The 21,979-nt window shown below is 41.4% G+C and overlaps 1 protein-coding gene across 3 annotated transcripts in view; it reads left to right on the forward strand.

Annotated features, from left to right (window-relative positions):
• The first annotated feature begins 20,962 nt into the window (after positions 1–20,962).
• The window catches only part of SOGA3 (SOGA family member 3), a 33,772-nt gene continuing 32,755 nt past the window's right edge, over positions 20,963–21,979 (forward strand). For 2 of the 3 annotated variants that reach the window (XM_056344474.1, XM_056344476.1), the window contains exon 1: positions 20,963–21,389. In XM_056344474.1, coding sequence (XP_056200449.1) covers positions 21,071–21,389 — 319 coding nt within the window. In that variant the 5' untranslated portion in view covers positions 20,963–21,070. The remainder of the gene's footprint in view (positions 21,390–21,979) is intronic. The other variant, XM_056344475.1, reaches the window with a different exon arrangement.

A 21,979-nucleotide genomic window follows, 5' to 3' on the forward strand; every position in this document is an offset into this window, starting at 1 on the left:
CTAGCTGTATTTTTAGTGTTTGTTTGTCTTGTGTGGAAATGGTCATTATAAAGATCTAAAGTCTCCCACTAAACCTCCATGATCTTGTAGACTCCGAAGGGAATACAAAGGCCACCCCTTCACTGATAAAATCAGTGTCAAAGTTATACTCCAGCAAAAATAAAACTGTCCAGCTACCTTCACCTCACCTAATTCTAGGACTTTATAACCTTCAGCTGCTTTTTCTCAGATAAGCAATGGTTACAAAAGAGCACTTGGCAAACAAACACATCATTCATTATCTCTGTGGTCTCCCTTTCGCATGGGAAAAATCACAAGTGCCTGTTTTCTTTGAAGTGAGTGAGTTTTGGTTGTGCTTAAAGAACTTTAAACCCTGGATCAAAGCTAGTCCAAATTGGCTGCAAATATTTGACAGTAAATTTAAGATAAATGTATCAGCTCAGTTCAAACTGTTTCCATCTTCTCTATTTATTAAGGATACTTTCTAGTAAATAACAATTTTTCAATAGTTACTTTTTATTTTTGGCTCCACTCTGTTGAGAAACAAACCCAAAGGCTTTTAAAAAACAGTGTTCAACAGAGATTAGCACAGATCTGAAAACACTTTTCCTAATCATGCCGCCTCACAGAGGTTTCAAATAATCAAGTTGTTCTTTCATTAACTTCCTACAGATGGCATTTATCTAACCTAACCGTGGACATTTCAACATTAACCTAGCTGTGTAGATTCCTTTGATAGCTAAAGCGGAGAATCAGGCGTGTCCAGAATGTAACTCATTTAAAATACACCAAGATGTATTGCTCTTGGCTGACTGTAGAGGGAGTTGAAATTTCAAGTTTAGCTTTAGACACAGAAAAATACTTCTAAATAAAATCAGTATTATTTTTACCTACTTTTATATAATGATTTCTGAAATGTTTCCAAAGGTACTTGTTTTTTCTTGAACGAAGACATTCTATAAAATAATCCTGAGGATAAAAGCCAAGAATTGTGTTTTTATATATATATATATATATATATATATATGGCTCTAATTGAGGTAATGGGCAGTAAGGCTCGCCTCAAAAGCAAAGATTCTGAAAGGCACTAGTTAGGGCACAAGGCATATAGAAGAAACCTGTGATTCTATGAAACAAGAGGCACAAAGGTCATAATCACACTAGGGCAGAAATTGGGGACACAAAGGAGTGAGTAAAGGTGGGGGTTATTTTTACCACCACTGAAAGAAGTGTCCAATTTGGAAGTCTAAACTCTCTCTGCCTTTCTATAATCAAGGAGGAGTGTTTGAATTCTCCTAGTGAGAAGTACCAGCCATTTGTGTTTCATGAGTGATTTCACTTTAGGTCCCTAAGGTAAAGAGACGTGAACAAACATCTTAATTTTTCACAGAGGTACTATACATTTACATCCTCATGGCAGATTATATGTAATACATTGACTGGTTTCATGTTTGTGCGAAACTTCATCGTGCATGAAAAACTGTCCTCCTGCTCTGCCATCTAGAAAGGCAGACTCCTTTAACACCAGTCTGGGCAGGCATACAAATATGAATTACTAGTCTGGGTGCAAAAAGATACTTTCTCAAAAGACTTATAATAAAGAATTACGATAAATTAATGATATAATGCTTGCCTTATGTCATTTTTGAGCCATCTGATAAAAAAAAGGTTTGTGCTATATACCAAATGTTAAGTAATGCACGACAGACTCTGCTGAATTCTTTCACTTTTTGAAGTTTGAGCCTTTTGCCTTATTATGGTAACAAAAGGACTTCAGCATCTCAGATAATCTTTAAAGAGTCAAAATAACTCTTTAAATTAACATAATAAAAAAATATTCCTGCAAAATATTATAATTCATTTTATAGCTCTGACACCATTTCCCCACTTACCTGTATGGGCAAATAAGTTGAAGTTTTTGTAAGACTTTAAGGACAACAACGTTCCTTCAAGAAAGTTTGGCACTGGTGTTTCCAGCTTGGAATCCAGTCCTGTTAGTTTGCTGCCTTGAGCAGGGCAAGGGGAGAATTCATGTGAAGTCATCTGGACTTGAGTGGTGTTGGTGTCAGGTTTTGAGTCATAGCATTCCTTAAAGGATGTCAGCATTTTAAGTAAGTGGAAGATTAAAGAAGACAATTAGTGATGTCAGCATCACTATTCTGTTCACCACTCTCTTAGTAAGTGCTCTACTGATTACTCAGTACAGCTGTGCTCTTACAGACCAGCAAGTCCTGGAAAAGACTTTAGATAGTGACAGATCGTAAATTCAGGTCTCAATAGTTGTTGCCCAGTTTGAAGAGACAACACTAGCTGTCAGCTGGGTTGCAGAGTTTGCTTCAAGGTAACTGCAGAAAATCTAACAAACATCATATTAGTTGAGGTGGTTATAAGAAGAAATGGCAGCCAATGTTTAAGTCCCCAAACTATCAAAACATAAAGTTCCTTAGTTCTGATGGGACATGCTGAGGAAGGAACTGGCAAGCCACTGAGGAAGAGGCATCAGTACCCTCACTGGAATGAACTCAGAACAGACGCAGAGCTTTGCAGGTGAGAAACCTTCAGGTAGTCAGGGGTGTCACTATCCTACAGTCATGTAAAACAGCACTAAAAGGAAGGGTTTGTTACCGACATCTCAGAATGAAAAACTTATTGACACCAATGTGATGTAGATAAGCAGACACTTCTTTATTAACGGCCGGGTGTGTGAGCGAGTCCTCTCACGATCAACGCACACCAGGTCTCAAAATTAGACACCATATATAAAACGTATTCATACATATTCATTAAGTATTCATGCATAACCGTGATATTTCCCGTAAATCGTTAACAAATTCTCCTCCTATATCTGATTCTGTGCAGTACAGCTTAGAAAGGTCCAGAAATGGGTCTGGGGTACGATTTGGGTAGGTGGTATATGAGTCGGTGGTCGCGATCTCCCCCTGCCGGAATTACCTTTTACTAAAGTTCACGGTTTCTTGGCAGGTAACTACAAGCTGTTCCAGTCGACTCTCCCCAGTTTCCATTAATCTCATATTCTGACATTTCAATACACGTCTACATACAGAAGACTGGTCAAATACAAAGAAACCTTTCAAACCCTAAAGTTATTACCTAAGTTTTGACAATGGTTCCAGGCCCTTCTTCTAGCCTTGGTACAGGATGTACAGAAGATCTCATAGCAGCTTTTACTGTGCAACTATAAGTTTCATTAAAAATATTTCTTATCCTTCTATTTTTCAATTTTATAAAATTATTTTATAAAATCAATTAATCAAAGTCAGTCAATCTTAACTTATTAACAAATCAATAACAGGTTCACCCACTTTCTTTTAGGGCAAATGTCCTAAGGGGAAGAAGAATGAGTCTTCATTTAGATGGGATGTTGGTCTGAATGAGCCTCCCTGGCACCCCTTTTTTCATGCCCTGACACTTCCATCAGAGATTGTGAGCCATTCCAGAGTGAACAAGACCACACTGTAGCTTAAAGTTATTCTTCACGTATTGGACTGGATAAATTTGTAGCAGTGAATATATTTAGGTTGCTTACCAACCTCTGTTGCTATTGTCTGCAGCTTCTGCTTTGAACAGACTTTCTCTTTGTCACAGACCTTTCATATTTGTCAGGGAGGGTCTCTCTGGCTGCAGTATCCTCCAGCAAAACCACATGATGGGGCTATAAAAGGGACTTTAAACTGCTACTTCACCTCTTTTAGGTGTGGTTGGAAGTAAAGGTCATCAGCCAAAGCCCATGGCCACGTGAGTGGACTCTACCACTAATGCAGCAGCACATGTTGTGGTAAGAGCATCAGGCATCTGAGGGGAACCTACATTGTACGTGTGGTGGACCTAGCAGGAGGTGCTGTGACCTCATATCCTGGCTTCTCCATATATCCATGGACATAAAGTTTCTCCTTCTTTAGAAAACATCATTCTCATGTTAGCTACTAATCCTGTTCTCCTCACTGCAGAAGCCTTCCCATGTTATCTGCCAATCATGCCTCATCAGAAAGAGTAACTGAGTAACCTGCGCTGCAGATCCCAACAATGCAGGCTTTAAATTGTGCTAGTTAAACTTGTTGATGAAGAATGTTCACAATAAAATATTTTTCTTTTGTTTTGTTTTTATCAACAGAAAATCTACTGAATTGGGCATACAGCAGCACAAGAAATTATTACATTTAAATAAATTGATAATGAATAATGTTCCAAATCCAGTCCAATCGCTCCTATTTTAGGAAATATCAGATTCATAGCTGTGGGGGGATATTTACCATATACAGTTTTTCTTTCCTGGATGAAGCAGTCATTTCTGCATGAGGCTGACTAGATAAATGGCTGCAAAAACAAGTGTAGATCCAGTGTTTCCATGTCACAGCACTCTCCAAACTATCAAGCTACAACAAGGTCTTTTACCACCTCATACCAGCGTACTCTTCATGCCAGTCCCTCTGCTGCCTTCACCTCACCTTATCCAGGGCATGTGCTCTCCCTGCTTCTTCCTCTCTCTCCCCTTCTCTTCCTCAGCTGCTCTCTCTTCATTGGTTCTCAACCACTTAACTTAACCAGCCACACCTGCACCCCATCTACATCAGCCAACCTGCCGCCCCTGAGGCCAACCCACGGTTGTATATTATCAATGCTATATTAACCCAGCTTCATTCCATTACATTTCCAGAGTTCTGATTCCTAATATTAAAAGAAGATCAACTACCAGCAAGGTAAAGATACAGATTTAGGGGCAAGCCTACACATGAGATGTGTAATGAGTACCTGATGCTGTCCCAGATGTACTCTTTCAGACCAGAGTGCTCCAGAGCAGTAGTACAGGCAGCACTCAAATTTCCTGAGCAGGCTTGCTTGCAGGACCAGTGTTAAGGTATATATACATAAAACCAACCAACCAACCAACCAAGCTCCTCTCCATCAGTCCTGAAAGAGGAAAAACTGAATTAATGTATATTTTTCATTTTCACAGTGATATTATGGAGGTATATTTACCTTATAGGTTATTTCAAATGGTACTATAACCTTTTTGTTATCCTTAGCTCAGAAGGTGAAGGTGAACTGATCATGGAGTTGGATATCTTTAGTACTTATCACCTACAGATACATGATCTTCATCATCGCCTTTTTAACAACACTAACCACAAAAGACATCAACTTTATTTTCATAACATGATGGAATTCCTTCCTTTGAGGCAGACCACACAAAACCACCGCTCACTGAAACACATATTTAAAATTTGGTGAAACCAAAATAGGTAGATATATTCCTGAGAACATCAGGGTTGTAAACAATTGTCTAATGTAGGAAAAGGATAGTAAATTTTTAATATAATATGTCTATTTTCTCTTGGAGATAGTTACTCAAATACAGCCTTAAGTCTGCATGTAAATTCAAGGAAATCTTTTCGCTGTTTATTTGTATAACACTCAGGAAAGAGCAAACTGCAGAAAAAAGTACCAGAATCACATTATGAGTTGGCTTTTTTCAATCTTTCATTAATTATGCATCCATTTATAAGACAAATTAACTGAATCTTCACTTATATTTTTAGCATGGCATTTTAATTACATGAAAATGAGAATAAGTGGGAATAACTAATTATAAAAATCAGCATAATGGCAAAGATTCATTAGAAAAAAGGCACAAACATCCAAAGCAGTAAATCTGTAGCTAGATGCTAGCGCCCAGATTAACTGATGTGAAGTATGTAAAATGACAGCATCAACTAGGAATTTGGACCAAAACAGCTTTTTTGCCATTTGGAAGAAATAAACAATTAATTCTGAAATTTAAGTCAGGAGATATTTTCATCACTTGAAACTCAGAGACTGCAGAGAATATTTTCAGAGGACTGTGATCCACCTTCTTCCAGCTGCAGCCATTTTCCTTAGAATGAAAAAATAAAAGGGAGGGGGAGGGGAGAAGCTCCCTTGCAAGAAAGAAAAGGGGAGCTAGGAAAAATGCTTCTCAAAGAAGCAGATTTGTCTTTATTCTGTAAGCAGGAAAAATAAATTTGGTACAAGACAACTGGAAAGAAATGTAGTAAAATAAAAGACGGGAGATATAAATTATCCTTACATTTATTGTGTAATTTTGCTTCTGTCATGGGAAAGAATAACACTTTTGTTGCTTCTAATTGATATTCTGTGTTGGTATACAACACAGTAGTTTTGTTCTGCTGTTTCATTCACAATGACAGAGGAAATAAGGAAGATTTTCAAGAAAAAAGAAGATTTGAGTCTTGTTTAGAGAAGTGTGAATATCTCACTAGAAACAAATCCCAATCCTATTTTATTAAATTAAGATGTATATTTAACATATACTTCCTACAACAAATCAGTCGTTTCTGAAACGTAATCATAGTACTGTAGGCCTAGGAAAGGTTTCTAAGAAGGAAGCAGACATGCATGAACAGATACTAAGAGAGAAATGACTGGGTATTGACACATACTTGCACAGCAAGGCTAGCGTTGTTTTGAATTGAGACCTAATGATAGTATATGTTGTGATGTCACATCAGAGACATGACAGAAAATACATTTTTTAAAACATAATATTTTTCTGGAAACATACTAAATATTTCCATTGTCCATCTTTTCATGCTTCTGTTTCACTTCACTTTTATTTCTTTTTAGATCGCAACCCGAACTCTGGATGCTCCCCAAGGACTCTGCTTACGAGATTTCTCACGACATAGTTTCATACACACCAACATCAATTCCGTAATACAAGTGTCCAATGCATAAAGATTCATGTGAAATATATTTCCTGTAGCTGACTGCTATCTGCTGACGTTACACAGCAAACATAAACATGATTAAGTGCCACAAGGGCCGCCAAGCTTGGGACCTTAATGCAAACCCTGAGGCGCACAACTGGGCAACTGTCGTGGGGCAGGGCTTTCTAGTCCATCGCCCTGCGACACCAAAAATTAGGTCTTGGATTATCAAAGGGATGCAAGAGAAACACAGATTTTTGAATGGAAACATTTTGCTGGAAAAAATGTCCAAATTCCTAATTTTTTCTAGCCTAATCCAAAGAGCCATTTCCTCAAATGAATGTGGCACATGACCTTATTCAGCTTGAGTAATTTAATTGCCACGTTTTATTCTCATCAGGAAGATGAGAAAAGTCTTTGTTGAAAAAAAATATGTCTCCCTCAGCTTTCCATCCTGCTCTCTGTCCTGTTGCCACCTTGGTTCCCAATATAACCTGTCTTCATCTTCTCCCTGCCTGCACTGCCACATGGGTCATGCTCTGTGGTCTTTGTGGGGGGCCACAACACAGTGCTCACTCACTGTGGGTGGCGTAACATGGGAAACCATCCAGCAGAAGCAGCTGGGGAACCAAGGTCTGAGTTTTTTTCTGCTGTTCAGGTAGTGAAGAGAGCTGCTGTGCTCCCTAGGAATAATGAAGATTGCCTTTTCTGAAGAGTGATGAGACCTGTTAGAGATGACTAGGAATACCATGGACACAGATATAGGAAAGACTTACACTATAGCCTAGATTTAAATGAAAGACCAGGGGTAATTTTACTATGGGTTAATTTACACATGCTAACACAGTACACAGTTAAGAGCAACCAATATTAAAATCTTGAAATCTTAAGATGTTAAGGAGGCAGAAGACAGAACCCCTCCAGAACAGTGAACACAAACAGCCAAGTTTTGCAGAAGGCAGGTTTCTGAAGTCTGTGACTTCCTCATGGATATCTGTTGCATTTTCTTCTAATTAATCTCATTAAAATATCTCAGCCTCAGAGCCAGAAGATTTGGATTCGTCTTCTGATACTCTGCCTTTGAACAAGTAATTAAAAAGTAAAGTATTACGGCTTATTTTTTCAAATCTGACTGTGTACACCAGGCTCTGATCCCGAGCTTTCACCATCCTTATACTAAAATTGCACACCAAAATTCTTTGGCTTAACCTCACCTGCAAAAAGCTTGTAACAAGGTATTTGATGTTCTTGTTCCACAACTATGAAAGCGAACGGTGTAAGCATAACACAGCCTCTAACCCAATGCACGATTTTGGTTTTTTTTCTTACGGTCCGCAGGCTGCCTGCTAGAAATAAGGAATTTACCTCAGTTTTTCCGTTGGAGTCGGCACTGGTGCCAGGTACTCTGAATAAGGGTGGTGAAACTGCAGGCTCCTGTAAATTTGTATATGACCACTAGATGATGCTATATAACTTTTAAATCTCTATTTCTCTCTCTCTCTCTCTCTCTCTCTCTCTCTCTCTCTCTCTCTCTCTCACACACACAGACACACACACACACACAGACACACACACAGACAGCGACAGAGACAGACAGACAGACAGAGACACAGAGACACAGAGACAGAGACAGACAGACACACACACACACCCCCCACACACACTCTCTCTCTCTCTCTCTCTCTCTCAGAAGACTGGGATAGAACTTGATTTTAATACACTGGCAAATATGTACATCAGCCAAATCTTAGCACTTCAGTAAAAAAAATCTACATTCCTCTCCCAGTCAGCAGTTGTTGTCAGATGGATGCAACAAGGGGGTACATCTGATTTTAGGGCTCCCTGTGACAGACCAAAAGTATTGTGGCAATGTGATACAGAATGATTTTAAACAAACCTTTAACAGCAAAGATGCTTTCAAAAATTGGTAAAAAAGTAACTTTGCCTTGCAGTTTTTATACTGGATCAGGTATCAGCTCTTTTTCTGCAGTCAGGATAATGCCTTAAACTGGCATAAACATCATGTGCTATATTTGGACTAAGTCAGCTTGGGTTCGATCCAGATGAAGCTTGTGCTGCCAGGTAATGTGTACAGAAAAAGGCTGTGGCTCAGAGTCGTTCTGACTTTTTTTCCTATAAGAAAATAGCTCCTCTTATTTTCCTCTATAAGCTATAAGAAATAGCTCCTTCCTGTTTTTCCTATAAGAAATAACTCCTCTGGTCTCTATGACTCTTGTATGTATGATGTCTTTTATACATGTCACATCCCTGTGTCACACTAACCAACCAGTGAATCTAAGTCTCAGGATGGATGTAGTTATAGATACAGACAAGTCCCTGTCCACATATTCATGAGTTTTTCATCATTTGCAGAAATACTGAAGGGGAGGCTCAAAATTTGCTGTCTGGGAGGCAGACTAGCAGCTGCTCTTGCCCCAGGGAGGTATTGATCTGTGCGGTTTCTAGAACTCCCTGGTCAGGGGACACTGCCTATGCACTAAATGTGCTCACCAGGCAGTCATGGAAATAACTGCTGTCATAAATGTGCTCATTTCACATCACTGATGCATCTCACCAGTATCTGAATGGCTTGAAACAGACTAATTGGAAGGGTAACTGATGAGGGCACAAGGGCTTGAGTTGTGCTTTAAACTTGCTTGAAGAATTAGTTTGATCCTTTGCCAAAGCTTTCGTAGTGATTACAAGATATAGCTCTAAAAGATTCTTCACCAAGAGCTGTAAAACCCTTCCAAAATGTGAGTTGAATGGCTAAATCTAATTGCTCTTCTTCTTTTTGGTCATTTTTTAGGGCTGTTGCAGTGGTGAAAAGTAGTCTTGTACCTCTGTAAAGTCTTCTGGATTTTACAATCCACGATGCAGAGACAAACTCTGTCGACTAGGTAGATGCCCAATAAATTCCTCATTTTCAGGAATGTGACTAAGCCAAGTTGTATAAACCACTGATTAAGTATTAGAGGTCCTAGTGGATAAAATTACCTGTTCCTTCATACAAAAATATATTCAGTCAATCTGCTCATTTGCTGAAGGTTGAAATGTACGAATGCCCTTGGATTATGTTTATTTTGCTTGGCACAATTTACCCATTGCATGCTCTCAAGCAACACCAGATAACACGATTAGGTAAGCATCATCCCTACACTCTGCTTGTCATATGCCATTCCTACCAGTGTCCCCCTACTCCTGTTCCCCTTCTTCAAAGGAAGCTGTTCAGTTTTGCCCCTATATGACAGAGGTGAGAGACAACATGCCTCCCATACTGTTTCTATCCCAGTCTGGAACAGAACGAGGTTCAGGAAGAACTGAGGTCCTAATTTTCCCCAAGAACTGAGAGGGACACATATGGAGCAGTGAAGGTCTGTGCTGGGCTTTGCCTTGCCCCTGCAAGGCTTGCATTTCATCCCCTGGCTCTGGCAGGCTCTGGCTCACCATTGCTGCTCTGGTCTTTCTTTAAAGGTTTGCCCACCAAGGTACATGGTGGAATGGGGTGACTATGCTTACTTGGTTCTTGACTTGGCAAAGAACAGAGGGATGGTGCTAAATAACAGCCACATGTCCCCCATTCCTAGATAATAATGTCACCTGACAGATGTCTTGAGTCTTCTGTTGCTATATAAAAAAACCCCAAAACCTACCCAATGTATTAACTCCATTAATTACAGCATAATATTAATAAAACCATTCATTAACACCACTGAAATTTTACACTGAAATGACAGAAGGTGTTTCCACTGCCTAGTCATTCAAACATCGAAATGTCTAGCTGCACTTTTCTGTTGCTTTATATGTGGGAAAGCAGTCATACTTTTTGGAAATGATAAAAGTATTATGGCATTTTTACTAATTTGAGACCTAGTAATCATAGTGTTCACTTAATTCTGATCTAAAATAAAGAGAAAAAACCAGGAAGTATTTGTAATGTCTGAGAAAATATATATATTATTGAACACACCCTGATATGAATACAGGAAGAAAAAGGTACAGCAATTCCACTTGCATGCAACTTACCCTCTCTTCTAAAATGTAAATTTCTGACTGTGTTTATACCCTGTTCTTGCAACTCTTTTCATTTACGGTCTATGTTGAAGAAGAAAAGACATGAAAAACGTAAACTGCAGGGCTGGGTTTAGCAATCCTCCAGTGTTGGACTCTTGGCAGAATCCAATTCTGTTGTGGGACAATTTGCATGGCCCTTGCTTGCAGGGCCTTGGAGCATCACGCTCCTGCCTGCAAAGGTCTGTAGGTCCTCAGTGTCCCAAGAGGTACAGAGCAGACTGTGGCAAGATTATTGAGTAGAGCACAGAAAAAAAGGAGGTTAAAATTACCCAGCAGGCTTCTGCAAAAATGAGTGAATTTCACAGAAATCGTTGAGTAAATACAGCAAAGCATCATTGAGAAATCCTGTCCAAGGCAACCACCACTGTAGCAGAGATGTACGCTCTTAGATAACACACAGCACAGCAGCTGTGAAGGCTGTTTTTGTTGTTGTAGAAGAGAGATTTGTGGTGGTAAAACCTTAACATACTTGAATTTTAGCATTATCCAAGCTAGAGCACAAGGGTTTGTAATGCTCTTCTAAGAGCCTGAGAGCGACTCTGGTCCCTGCCAATTGAGTATGATTACAAGTATGATGATGAGTGTAACTGGGGAACAGAAGCTGTTACCTCTTTTACACACACTAGAGTCTGACTTAATGACGTTTTCATTCTCAGCAAGACTTTTCTGTTATGTATTAAGCTCATGAACTCATTAAAAATATTTTAATATACAACTGAACCTTTGTAATTACTCCCTGTACACACCTTCAGCTTCCAGTGATAGGAAATAAAGCTTCCCTGCACTTGGGCCCATCGTTTTCTGTTTCATCACTATTACTTCAACGACAGTATACATCAAACACCTATCTATATATGTCTCCAATTGCTTTATAGAGAGATTAACATCCTCCTTTATGCATGTGAGGAAACTATTCAGTTTATCTAGTACGGCAAGAAGGATGCTAGCAGAAGCATTCCTTACTCTGGGAAGTCATAAAATGAGATTGTTTCCCAGCTCCTCAGTTTCTTGTCTTTGCAGGAGCACAACACTTTTTGGGGGTACAAGTCCCTGTTGCATTATAAAGACAGTACCCAACGTGCAATCCAGTCTAACTGCTTTATTATAATTATGAAATTCTCACATACAGCTTAGAAAATGGGGCTGAGAGTTTATAAAAACAAACATAATCAAATCAGGTTCATACTTCAGTGTGCAGACTCCCAATGGCTCATGAAAATCCTGCAACAAGAGAGAATGTCACCACAGCAGTCGCTGAAGAAGCCACTTATTCTTGCTGAAAGAGGGATATTTTGGGCTCAAAATTTTTTTTCACGTGTGTCTTTTTATGGGCTTTAATGGTAGTGAAGCCTTCAGCACTGGAGTTTTTGGTATTGCAAGCTTAAGAGTATGATAAACAAAAAGAAAGATGGAATTGTGCTTTGACTCGGTCATTTTTTAAATTATTATGGGTTAATGGAAAGTGCATGCAAATGAAAAGTGGACAAAAATGCCTTTTGTTTTTTTCCCCTCAAAAAAATGAATTCAGTCCTTTCTAAGAGAAGGGACTTAACTTCCCTGAGTTAATCTGTTTTTCATAGCTCGTTCCAGGATTAGATCTGAAGGTCAGGGAGGGAAGAGGTAGCAGCAAATATTGTCATGACCTTAGGAGACTGTGACACTGAAAGTCATGTGGTCCCATGGCCAGCATCAAGCAGGAGTTTGGAGTGCACCGCCTTGCTCTTTGCCAGAGCCTCGGCAGCCCCAGCTGAGCACACAGACCCTTCATTTCCAGTAACCACAGTACTTCCTCTTGAAAGAAAATCTGCATTATAAAACTGACATCTGCTTTACTGCATTGAGTTTTATTTTGATTATATTTTTTTTCTGTCACACAGAAATTTGTTACATGCAAAGACAGCAAAGACAACTGCTGTTTTAATAAAGTCTGCTCCTAAAATCTCGTTGTAGTACAATTATTACAATTCCCAGAATACCTCCGGTTATTTGAAGTATTTCAAGTGAACAGAACATTGTATTTTTCTAATCATGGCAAAAAATAAGCAGTGATTTGAAAAGGTGTGTTTGCTTTATAGCAATTTATTTAGTAAAGTTCCTAAATTAAATCTGTCAGTACTCAAATCACTGTATACAATCCTGTGCCAGCTTACAGGAGACATTAAGTAAAATGGCCAAGGAATCGTGACATTTGGGGCTGGCCATTTTAATGACAATGTGAGATTTGCTGTTGACCTCAGTGGAGCCAAAATTTAGTCCCAGAAGATTTTAAGGGCTATCCCTGTAATATGAGGCTTTGCTGCTTCCTGTACATGCCTCTTCCACAATTACAAGACAACTGGGAGCACAGGAAGAGGGTGAGTCTGGAAAGAGCGGATCACAGCTCTTCTGAGCAAGTATAGGTTTACAGCAGGGCAAGTCTGTGTGCCTTCCTTGGACTTGCTCCATCACTAACGAATGAAACCTGTGAGGCATCCTCTGCAGTATATATATTGCATTAATAACTGACCAGTTATTAATGAAACACAGAAACACTTGGATTTATTGCTGACTTTGCTGGGATAGATACCCAGTTAAGCCCACACTCAGACTCAGGGAAGAGGGAGACAGAAAGATTCTCTCGGCAGCACGCTTTCCAGCCCAAAGGCGTTACCTTAAGCTTAAAGGTGCAGTTCAACAGTCTCTAGCACCCCAGATCAATAAAGGATTATCTCAGATCTGTCCTGCAGCATCCTGATTCTCTGTGGACAGTGGCATCAGCTGTCCAGGGTTCATGTGTTGCTATGCCAGTGTGACTCAGAGCCTGGTCGCTGGACTCCAACGTCACCTGCCCTGCCCTTACTCCACAAAGCCTGATTGTTATTTCACTTGTAATATAATTACACCAGAGTAGATGCGCTGTGCTGAATAACACTGCTTCACTGGGACTCCAAACACGATCAGGCTGTCAGCACCTTGTCTCTGCTGTGCTTCTGCCAGATGCAAAGTGTGCAGGAGGGAGTTAGGGCGGAGGAGCCCAGCAGCTCCCCAGAGTTTGCCCTGCAGGAATGACATCTCTACCATAAAGGCTACAGAGGTAATGTTCCAACTTTGATTTCCCAGGCTTCTCCTTGGAAATGCTCCTTCCTTGTCTCCACCTCCTCTCCCTCCCCACCACCAGGCACTGAAAAGGGGCCGCTTGACGGGGTGATGGGAAAAGTCACCATAGAAACAGGGACTCGGGCCTCATTCGCACACCGAGCTGCGCTCCCGCAGCCCGGGGAGAGCACAGCAGCTGTGGTAGGTACAGTCACAGCTGATCCACACTGCCTGTCATTCAAAACCCCGTAAAGCGTATCGGCACACACAAGGAAGGGTATTTGGGGCAAATAATTTTCTCACTTGCTCTTCAAATATGCGGTCCCTGAATCAAAAGCCATGCAACTAACCTGTTATATATATTTCTTAATACACCTACAGAGCTTTTTCCATGCACACGTACCAGGCAGAAAACCCAATATCCTGATTTTACTATTTTGATGCGCGCCAGAAGTCCTCTAATTTCTCCAAAAGCACTAGGGCATTATGTAAGAAGCTTGGATATGATCCAGGATGCAGATAACAGCGTAACAGGCATGACAGAAAGCCCAACAAATTGGTGAACAAAGGATCTAATTCCACTATTGATTTATTAATTTTCAGCTTGCCTAAGTACAGTGATTTTTCCCTAGCTTTTGCAAGTGTAAATTAACAAATAAAATGTCAGCTATCATATTTAAGATCCATTAAGACACAGGAATGAAAAAATATTTTAAAAATTACTCATGTTGAGGTCTCACAGGCATTTAGGAGAACAAAGGGCAGAGATACGTTTGTCATCGTTTTCAAAAGTTCCTAGTCCAAGAGTTATCTCTGAAAATGGCATTAAGCTCACAAACAACTTAGATCTGCACAAAAAGCCTCTGACCCTGAAATACGAGTTATAGTAAATAATTATCAGAGAGACTAAAGACAAAATAAAAAGGCAGATTATGAGTAAGAAGATGACAAGAAGGCAGAGAGTAATTCAGGAGGCACCACAGGTGGGAAGGCAACCAGTTGTCTAACGCCAGCTCTTGGAAAATATATATTGAATTTTGCATCTGGAAGCTCATGTGTATAGTAATGTGATGCCACCTGGAAGTCAATGTAGCAAGATGGAATTTCAACCTAAACAATTATACACATCCATAAATTATCAAAACAAGCATCCCAAATTAGCAAGGAGGAAATAAAAATTTAATTAACATTAAGTGTGGAATAAATAAAAAATAAAACACTCTTCAGCCTCTCAGCTAACAAAACACACACTGTTTCATCACCTGTTTCCTCACTTCAGCCCCTGCCATTTCAAGGAAAGGGCCTAAGGCCCCCAGCAGTCAAAGTGAACTGGGCAGCTTCATTTATACTTGCCTGTATGATGCAATGGGCAACTGCTGGGCTGTAGAGGATTAATGACAAAAAATTCCTTACTGTGGAGATCCCTAGAAAGGACTTTGCCTTGTTAGTCACCAGATGTATGAGACTGGGATGGCCCTGCTTCTCCCAAACTCTCTTTAGGCACAGAGGAATGAGTCTGTAAATGCCCTAGGATGTCATTTGCTTTAAGCTGTGGTGGAGCACAATATGGTAAGAAGCTTTCCAACTTGCAGGTCATACTGAGAATTTTAAAGATTAAGATGAGCAACAAAACCTTCATACTGACTGTGGGCCACCACTCAGTGCAATGCACAAGTTGTTGCACAGCCTCCCTCGTGGGAGGAAGCAGGCAGACCCCAGAGAATGCTCTGTTGATGACTAACTTCTTTTAAAACCACCCATTTAATGCTAAAGAAGAGCTCTGAAGTTACCTGCAATTGTTGTCCTTCATATTTGAAATCTCTCTGGCAATGACTGTTGGAACATATCGGTGCTGTGTTAGTGCCCAAACATGAATACTGGTTTTCTTCAGCAGACAGTGAGCATGTTATATAAAATGCAATGAGACAGGGTACAAGACTGCTTAATCCAGAGAAATTCTGTATTTTGGCTTTCATTCCTTCAGTCTTAGCTATAAAATCTTCTGTACTGTTCCTCTCCCATTATCCCCATTAAGTAATCAATGAGCTTTAGATACTAATGCAATATATATAGACTATGCAGATATATATGCATGCATGATTTATGCAAGTTTGGTATAATCCTATCCTTTGAATGTGAAAAAGTAGAGTGCAGAAAATATTGCGATACAAATAGACTTTTCCCCACGTAAATAATGTCTTAAGTTCCAAATCCATTTTATTTTCCTTTTAAATTATTCTAGTAACATAAAGTATAGAAACTCCAGGAGAAACAAAGACTGGTAGAGGTCATTTTTTCATTAGAAATGGTTGAGTGGCACTGGCGTGTTTCAAGGCATGCTCAGTTCTGTCATTCTCTCTGCACAGTAGGGACAATTGATTGCTGTAGGGATAAAAAGCAGGAGTATAAAACTTCCTGAAGCCTTCAGAAGGGCAGAATGAAGTGTCTGACAGCAACAGTAGAACCAAGACTTTATTTTGTAAGAATTGAGTTCTATTAAACAACAGACCTAATTTCAGTTAGATTTATTCTCCATTGACAGAGCCAAAGATTCCTCTGATTTTCATTACAATTTCTTTTTTTTTTTTTTACTTCTCACCCCCTGTGAGGCTCAGAAACCAGCCACATGTTGGAATGGAAGGATTAAACCAAGACAGGTATGACACAGTGTATGACATACAGACTTCCTAACCTGGGATATAGGAGATCCCTTACAGCTATGAAGGCTGAAGCTTTTTCCTTTACATAGTGGTGAAAACCAGCATGGCTTACTTCTCCCGTTGGGTTGAATTGTCAGGGAGGGTGCAGGTGCCATTGCTGTCCCTTTGGTGGGGCATTCCGTCTCCTCAATAGGGTCTGTGGGTATGAGGACATGGATGAACAGAAGGTGCAGCCTCAGCTGTCTTTGGCTGAGGAGCAGCTGCTAAAGAGGAGGAGGAAGAAAAAGGAGAGAGACATGACACCCAGGACCACCATGATTTTATATAATGATCCAGTTGAACACGTATGCCAAAAATATGACTTTTAACAAACTGTTTGTTGCTTTGATGACTTGTATGAACTTAAAATGTTACTTGTTTCTTAGCTTTGCTTTTTCACCCAAGCATTAGTCCTCTTTAACATAAAGCTTTCCTCTTTTTGAAATACCATGATTTGGTGCTGTGTGGTTCTGCTATCCAGTATGTCTGGAAAGCAGCTCCATTTTCAAGTAAATAAGAAAAAAGAACAGTTAAAAAGTATTCATTGTTTATTCTCAAATTGCTGCTTGGTACAATAGACATCAGGGCCATTTAGTCAACATATTAGAAATAGGTGAATTAAAGTCTCAAACTTCCAATTTTGCATGGACAGAGAGAAAGGGCTCTGGTCTGGTATATAATTAGCTGTGTCCAGCACATCTCCTTGGGCAGGGAGACAAGCTGCAGCCCACGCCAGATGGGTCAGTGCCAGTACCATGAACGAGCACAGCACGCTCCAGCAGCTCCTCTTTCTGTCCCAGCAAAACCCAGCATATTCCCGAGAGGGCAGAGGAGGTGAGTAAGCAAAGTGGTAGAAGTACAGCAAGTGCATGCCACCCAGGCATCCCTCTGGAAAAGTGTCCTGTCCAACCCGCTTCCAAAATCTGCTATTAAAGTGTTCTCTACTGAAAGCTAGGAGGTCATGCTTGGCTCATGCTTTTAGGGTGTTATGTAAAGGAATTCTCATCTTAACTTAGGAAAAGAAACCTATAGGACTTAAATGAAACTCTGCTTGGAGGAGAAATTCTTCCTCTTCTCTTTCAGTCTGGCATCCTTTCGTCTCTTGCACAACTACATACAACAAAGTGCAATTGTAGGCTGAATAAAAAAACATGTCTCTACGTGAGCAAGCAATAATGAGGACTAGAAAACAAGGTGTTCACAGCTCTAATTTGAGTCAAAATACTTTTAGCTACTGAAGAAAAAAAACACTGAAAAAGTCATAGGTATGCTTTCCCAGGGTGCAGCAAGTTACCAATGCTCTGTATGACAAGAAATCTAAGGCGGGAGAATGAAAAAGAAATGAAGAAAATAAAAGAAGGTGGGAAGGAGAGAAGCAAAACTAGAGGGTGATGCTAACAGGATAAGGATTTACATACAGAGCAAGACCAAGATCTTTTAGCCTACTGATAGGTATCAGATGATGGTCAACAGTGGATGCTGGAAGAGGACACAAAAACACATACTGATAGCTCTCCCGGACAATTTCCCAGGTCAAAAAAATTGTCAGTGGAGAGATTTTTCAGCTATATGCTTGTCCTTTGTTGTCCCTGACTGACTTTTTGTCTTCTTCAAAAAAAGAAGTTCAATCACTTTTTAAACCCTCATAGACCCTTACATTCATAGACCCTGTGGCAGGGAGTTGAATTGCTTAACCAGAAGGACTGTGGGGGGGTTTTTTGGGTTTTTTTGTTGGTTTGTTTTTTTTTTTTTTATACATCACTTGCTTGTTTATTTAATTCACATCTGCACCTTTGCAACTACTTGTATGGGAAGAGACTGTGAGTAACAGTGAAACCTTTACTCTTGTTTACCTTCCTTACTAAAGGTTGTAGAGACCTGTGCATTTCTCCTCAGTCACCCCATTACCAGCCTGAAGACTCCTACCATACCTAGTCATTCCTTGAGCAAAGCCACTTCAGACCCTGGCCACCCTTCTCTGTACCTCCTGCCTTCCACCATGCCTGGCTTGAGATGGGGGACCGCAGCTGCTCTCAGTAATCAAAATCTGTCTGTACCATGGAATTATACTGGAGCAATAATGATGTTTTCTGGATTGTTCTCTACTTTTCCCTAAATATTTTCAAATATTTGATTTCCATTGTTTTGCTTACCAGTGATATATGAGCCAATGTATTTATACAACTGTTCAGCATCATGTCAGTGCTTCATCTCTGAATGATAGTAGTCAGCTGAGAGCCTCTTGTTTTCTATGTAAAGTTAAGACCTTTCTTTCAATGTATTGTTTCCATCCACAGGTTTTTAGAGACACTACAAAAAAATCTGATCGTGAATGGAACTTTCACTGTATTGACTTCTCTGTATAGGTCTCTTCATACTGGACTTATTCTAGGCTAGATATGATTATTGTATCTATTATATCATGACCTGCTGGTGATGTAAAATGCCTACAGAGATCTGGCAGTAAACTTCCTAATGGAAATACAGCTTTTATAAGCAAAAGAGTGCTTTAGCTTGTGTAGATTATACTCATTTCCCCCAAAAGAGTAAATTACATGAGTAGAAGCATTTTTGTGCCCATGTCAATTTTTACAACTGGCAGCACTGAAGTTTTAGCCAGAACAGAGGTTTTGAGAATAAAATCAACAATCCCAAATGACACTGAGAGATGGGCAAATTTTTCTACAGTAAGATTGGTCTCTACTATCAGACATAAGGCCTGACAGTATGAGTGAAGATAATCTGATGACTTGTTTTCATTTGGACACTACTGGGAGAAAAAAAGGATCTGTATCTTTCCAAAAGCACAATAAAGCTTGTTGTAGGTGGTATGAGATGTCACCACATCCCATTTTTGTTTTACTCTGGCAAGTCCATCCAGGGAACTCGTCTACTGAGGGAGCAGAAAGGATGCTAGTTTCTGTCCAGTGCTTAAAGGTAGGGACTGCTGTGCTTGTCCTTCTGGAGTATATTGTGTAGGCTAAATGTTATATTACTGTGATGACCTCATTATTGCTGTCCTGTGCATTCACCTAGATAAGGAGCCTAGGTATTCTTCTAGCAGAATCTATCCACCACTTTCATAGGAAAATTTCTCAGGTCCAACTCCAGAAATATTTTGTGTTTTCATTCCTCACGTTTTCAATCAATTATTCTGTGTAGTTGGTATGACTGCAGTCAATATTTATGAGTTTCAAAGGCCTAACAAATCATTAAATATTACGACCTTAAAAAGTAGCTTTTCATCAATGTTTTGATGAAAAAACAGTGGTTTTCTTCTTCAGCATAAATGTTCCATTTCCTATTTTCTGATTGTCCTCAACTCATCACATCTATATATATATCCAGTTCATGCAGTCCCTGGGCTCAAGGCTGGAGGACATTTATCTGCATGGGGGGCAGTACCTTTCCACATCCCAGGATGTGCAGTTTCACATGTGTTGGGTCCTGCTTGTCATATCAGAGAAGGTGGAGAGGACTGTGAGACAGGGACAGCTGGAAAGGGGGCAGCTGGTCTCCCCTGGGCTTGCCCTCATCCAAGGGCTGCACAAGGACCTCACAGATATGTATATATATGTACATACAATATATGAAACCATGCATATTTTATATGCATGCTCACACATTTATGTATATAAGTATGTACAGTGAATTTATGTATATCTATCTTGCATACAGATGTACGTACAGATGTATGCATGTATGTATATGCTGGTATACCTACAGGCATGAAATCCTCAGTTAATTGTCCTTCAAGAGGAATTTCCATCCCCGAAACCCTGTTTTCCCTCGTTTGGAGCAAAGTGCTGGGCCAGGCCCCCCCTGCCAAGAAAGCACTGTGGGGAGCTGAGGCAGAGGCCAGGCCCTCACCTCGACCTGCCAGCTGCTGCAGAGGGGTGAGCAGGACCCCGGCCCCGACCCCAGCACTGCCTCCTCGAGCCTGTGGATGCCGGGGGGTCGCGCAGGCACAGGTGGGTCCAGGGCACTCCCCACCCACGGCCGTCCATGGAAATGCTCCCTCCTCGGAGGGCAGGGGAAGGGACAAAAGCCTTTCCTCGGCTTTTCTTTGTCTCTTAATTGGGAAAGACTTCAAGCGCGAAGTCTTAAGAGCCCTCTAAGGTGCTTCAGAGCAAAGGTAAATTCACCTCGTGATAAACAGGTGAAATAGATGACCACCTCTGGGGTTTGCCCACGGCACGGGGGAACGGTCTGTGGCCCGGTAGTCCCCGTGCTGAGGCGAACGAGTAACACCGGGGGCTGACGCTCAGCGGAGCGGAGCGGGCTGCCTTTGTTTCTGCCCTTCCCGGGCGCAGCGGGCTCTTGCCAAGGGGACACAGCGGGGACCCGCCGCGCTCCCGGCGCCGGTGAAGGCAGCGAACAAAGGAAAATCCTGCTCCAGTCCCGCTGCCGGTGCGGAAGGCGCCCGGCATCCCTGCCTGGCCGGAGCAGGCTCCCCTGAAGGGGACACTAAATAATTGATCAGAATCGATTGCCCGCATGCATTGGGAAGGGAAACCGGGCGCACCCCTCGCACGCAGCCTGCTCCTTCCCGTTTGCGCCGCAATCCTGTTCCACCATGTGCGGGGACGCAACTCAGCCTTCAGGCCTGGGCGGGGTTCTTGCCGTTTAATCTTTTCTTTTCTCTTCCCTTCGCTGCTTTTCTCCCTCCCCCCTCTCCGTCTCCCCGGCCCAGTGAGGTCAGCTCATGAATATTGCTTCATTTTCCTGAGAGGCTCTGGCAGCGGCGGGTACCTCGTGCGCGGTGCCCGGCTCCCTGTGCATGCATTTCGCCAGCCCGGCAGCAGACAAAGTGGTGGTGAGTAATGCGGACGATTTAGATCCAAGCCTTTTTTTTTTTTTTTCCCCTTTTTTTTCTTTTTCTTTTCCCTCCCCAAAAAGGGAATGTCACTCGGGGTTCAGATGCAACAAACCCGCCAGGTATGAAGGGGGACCTGAGACAATCCTCCCTTTAAAACCCGGACAAAAGGCAGAAGCGCTCCAAACCTTAAAGCCGCCTTTGGCATTGGGGGTCTGGGGGAGGGAGAGGCGGGCGCCTGGCGAGGGAGGGGGCCGGGGGAGGCCCTGCCTGGTGCCCCGGGCAGGGGAGATCCCCGCGCCGGCGGGTGGAGCCACCGGACCGCTCCCTTTTGTTGCTGCCGCTTATTTACGCATTTTTCCGCCTGGACAGCTGTTCCCGACAGGAAAACCTGCGGAGACCCACGTCCTGGCGCCACGTGGGTTTGCCTGGGAGGAGGGGAGGTTATGTCGCGGAGTTTGGTGAGACGGAGATTTCGGACTTGGGCTCAAACAGGGCTTTCGTTGTACCAGTTAAAAGGAAAAAGAAAAAAAAAAAAATAATCAGCCAACTGAACCGTAGGCGGCAGCTGGGGCTGGAATTGGGGGCAC

The sequence above is a fragment of the Falco biarmicus genome, chromosome 6 (assembly GCF_023638135.1).
Source record: "Falco biarmicus isolate bFalBia1 chromosome 6, bFalBia1.pri, whole genome shotgun sequence".
Classification (NCBI taxonomy): Eukaryota; Metazoa; Chordata; class Aves; order Falconiformes; family Falconidae; genus Falco; species Falco biarmicus.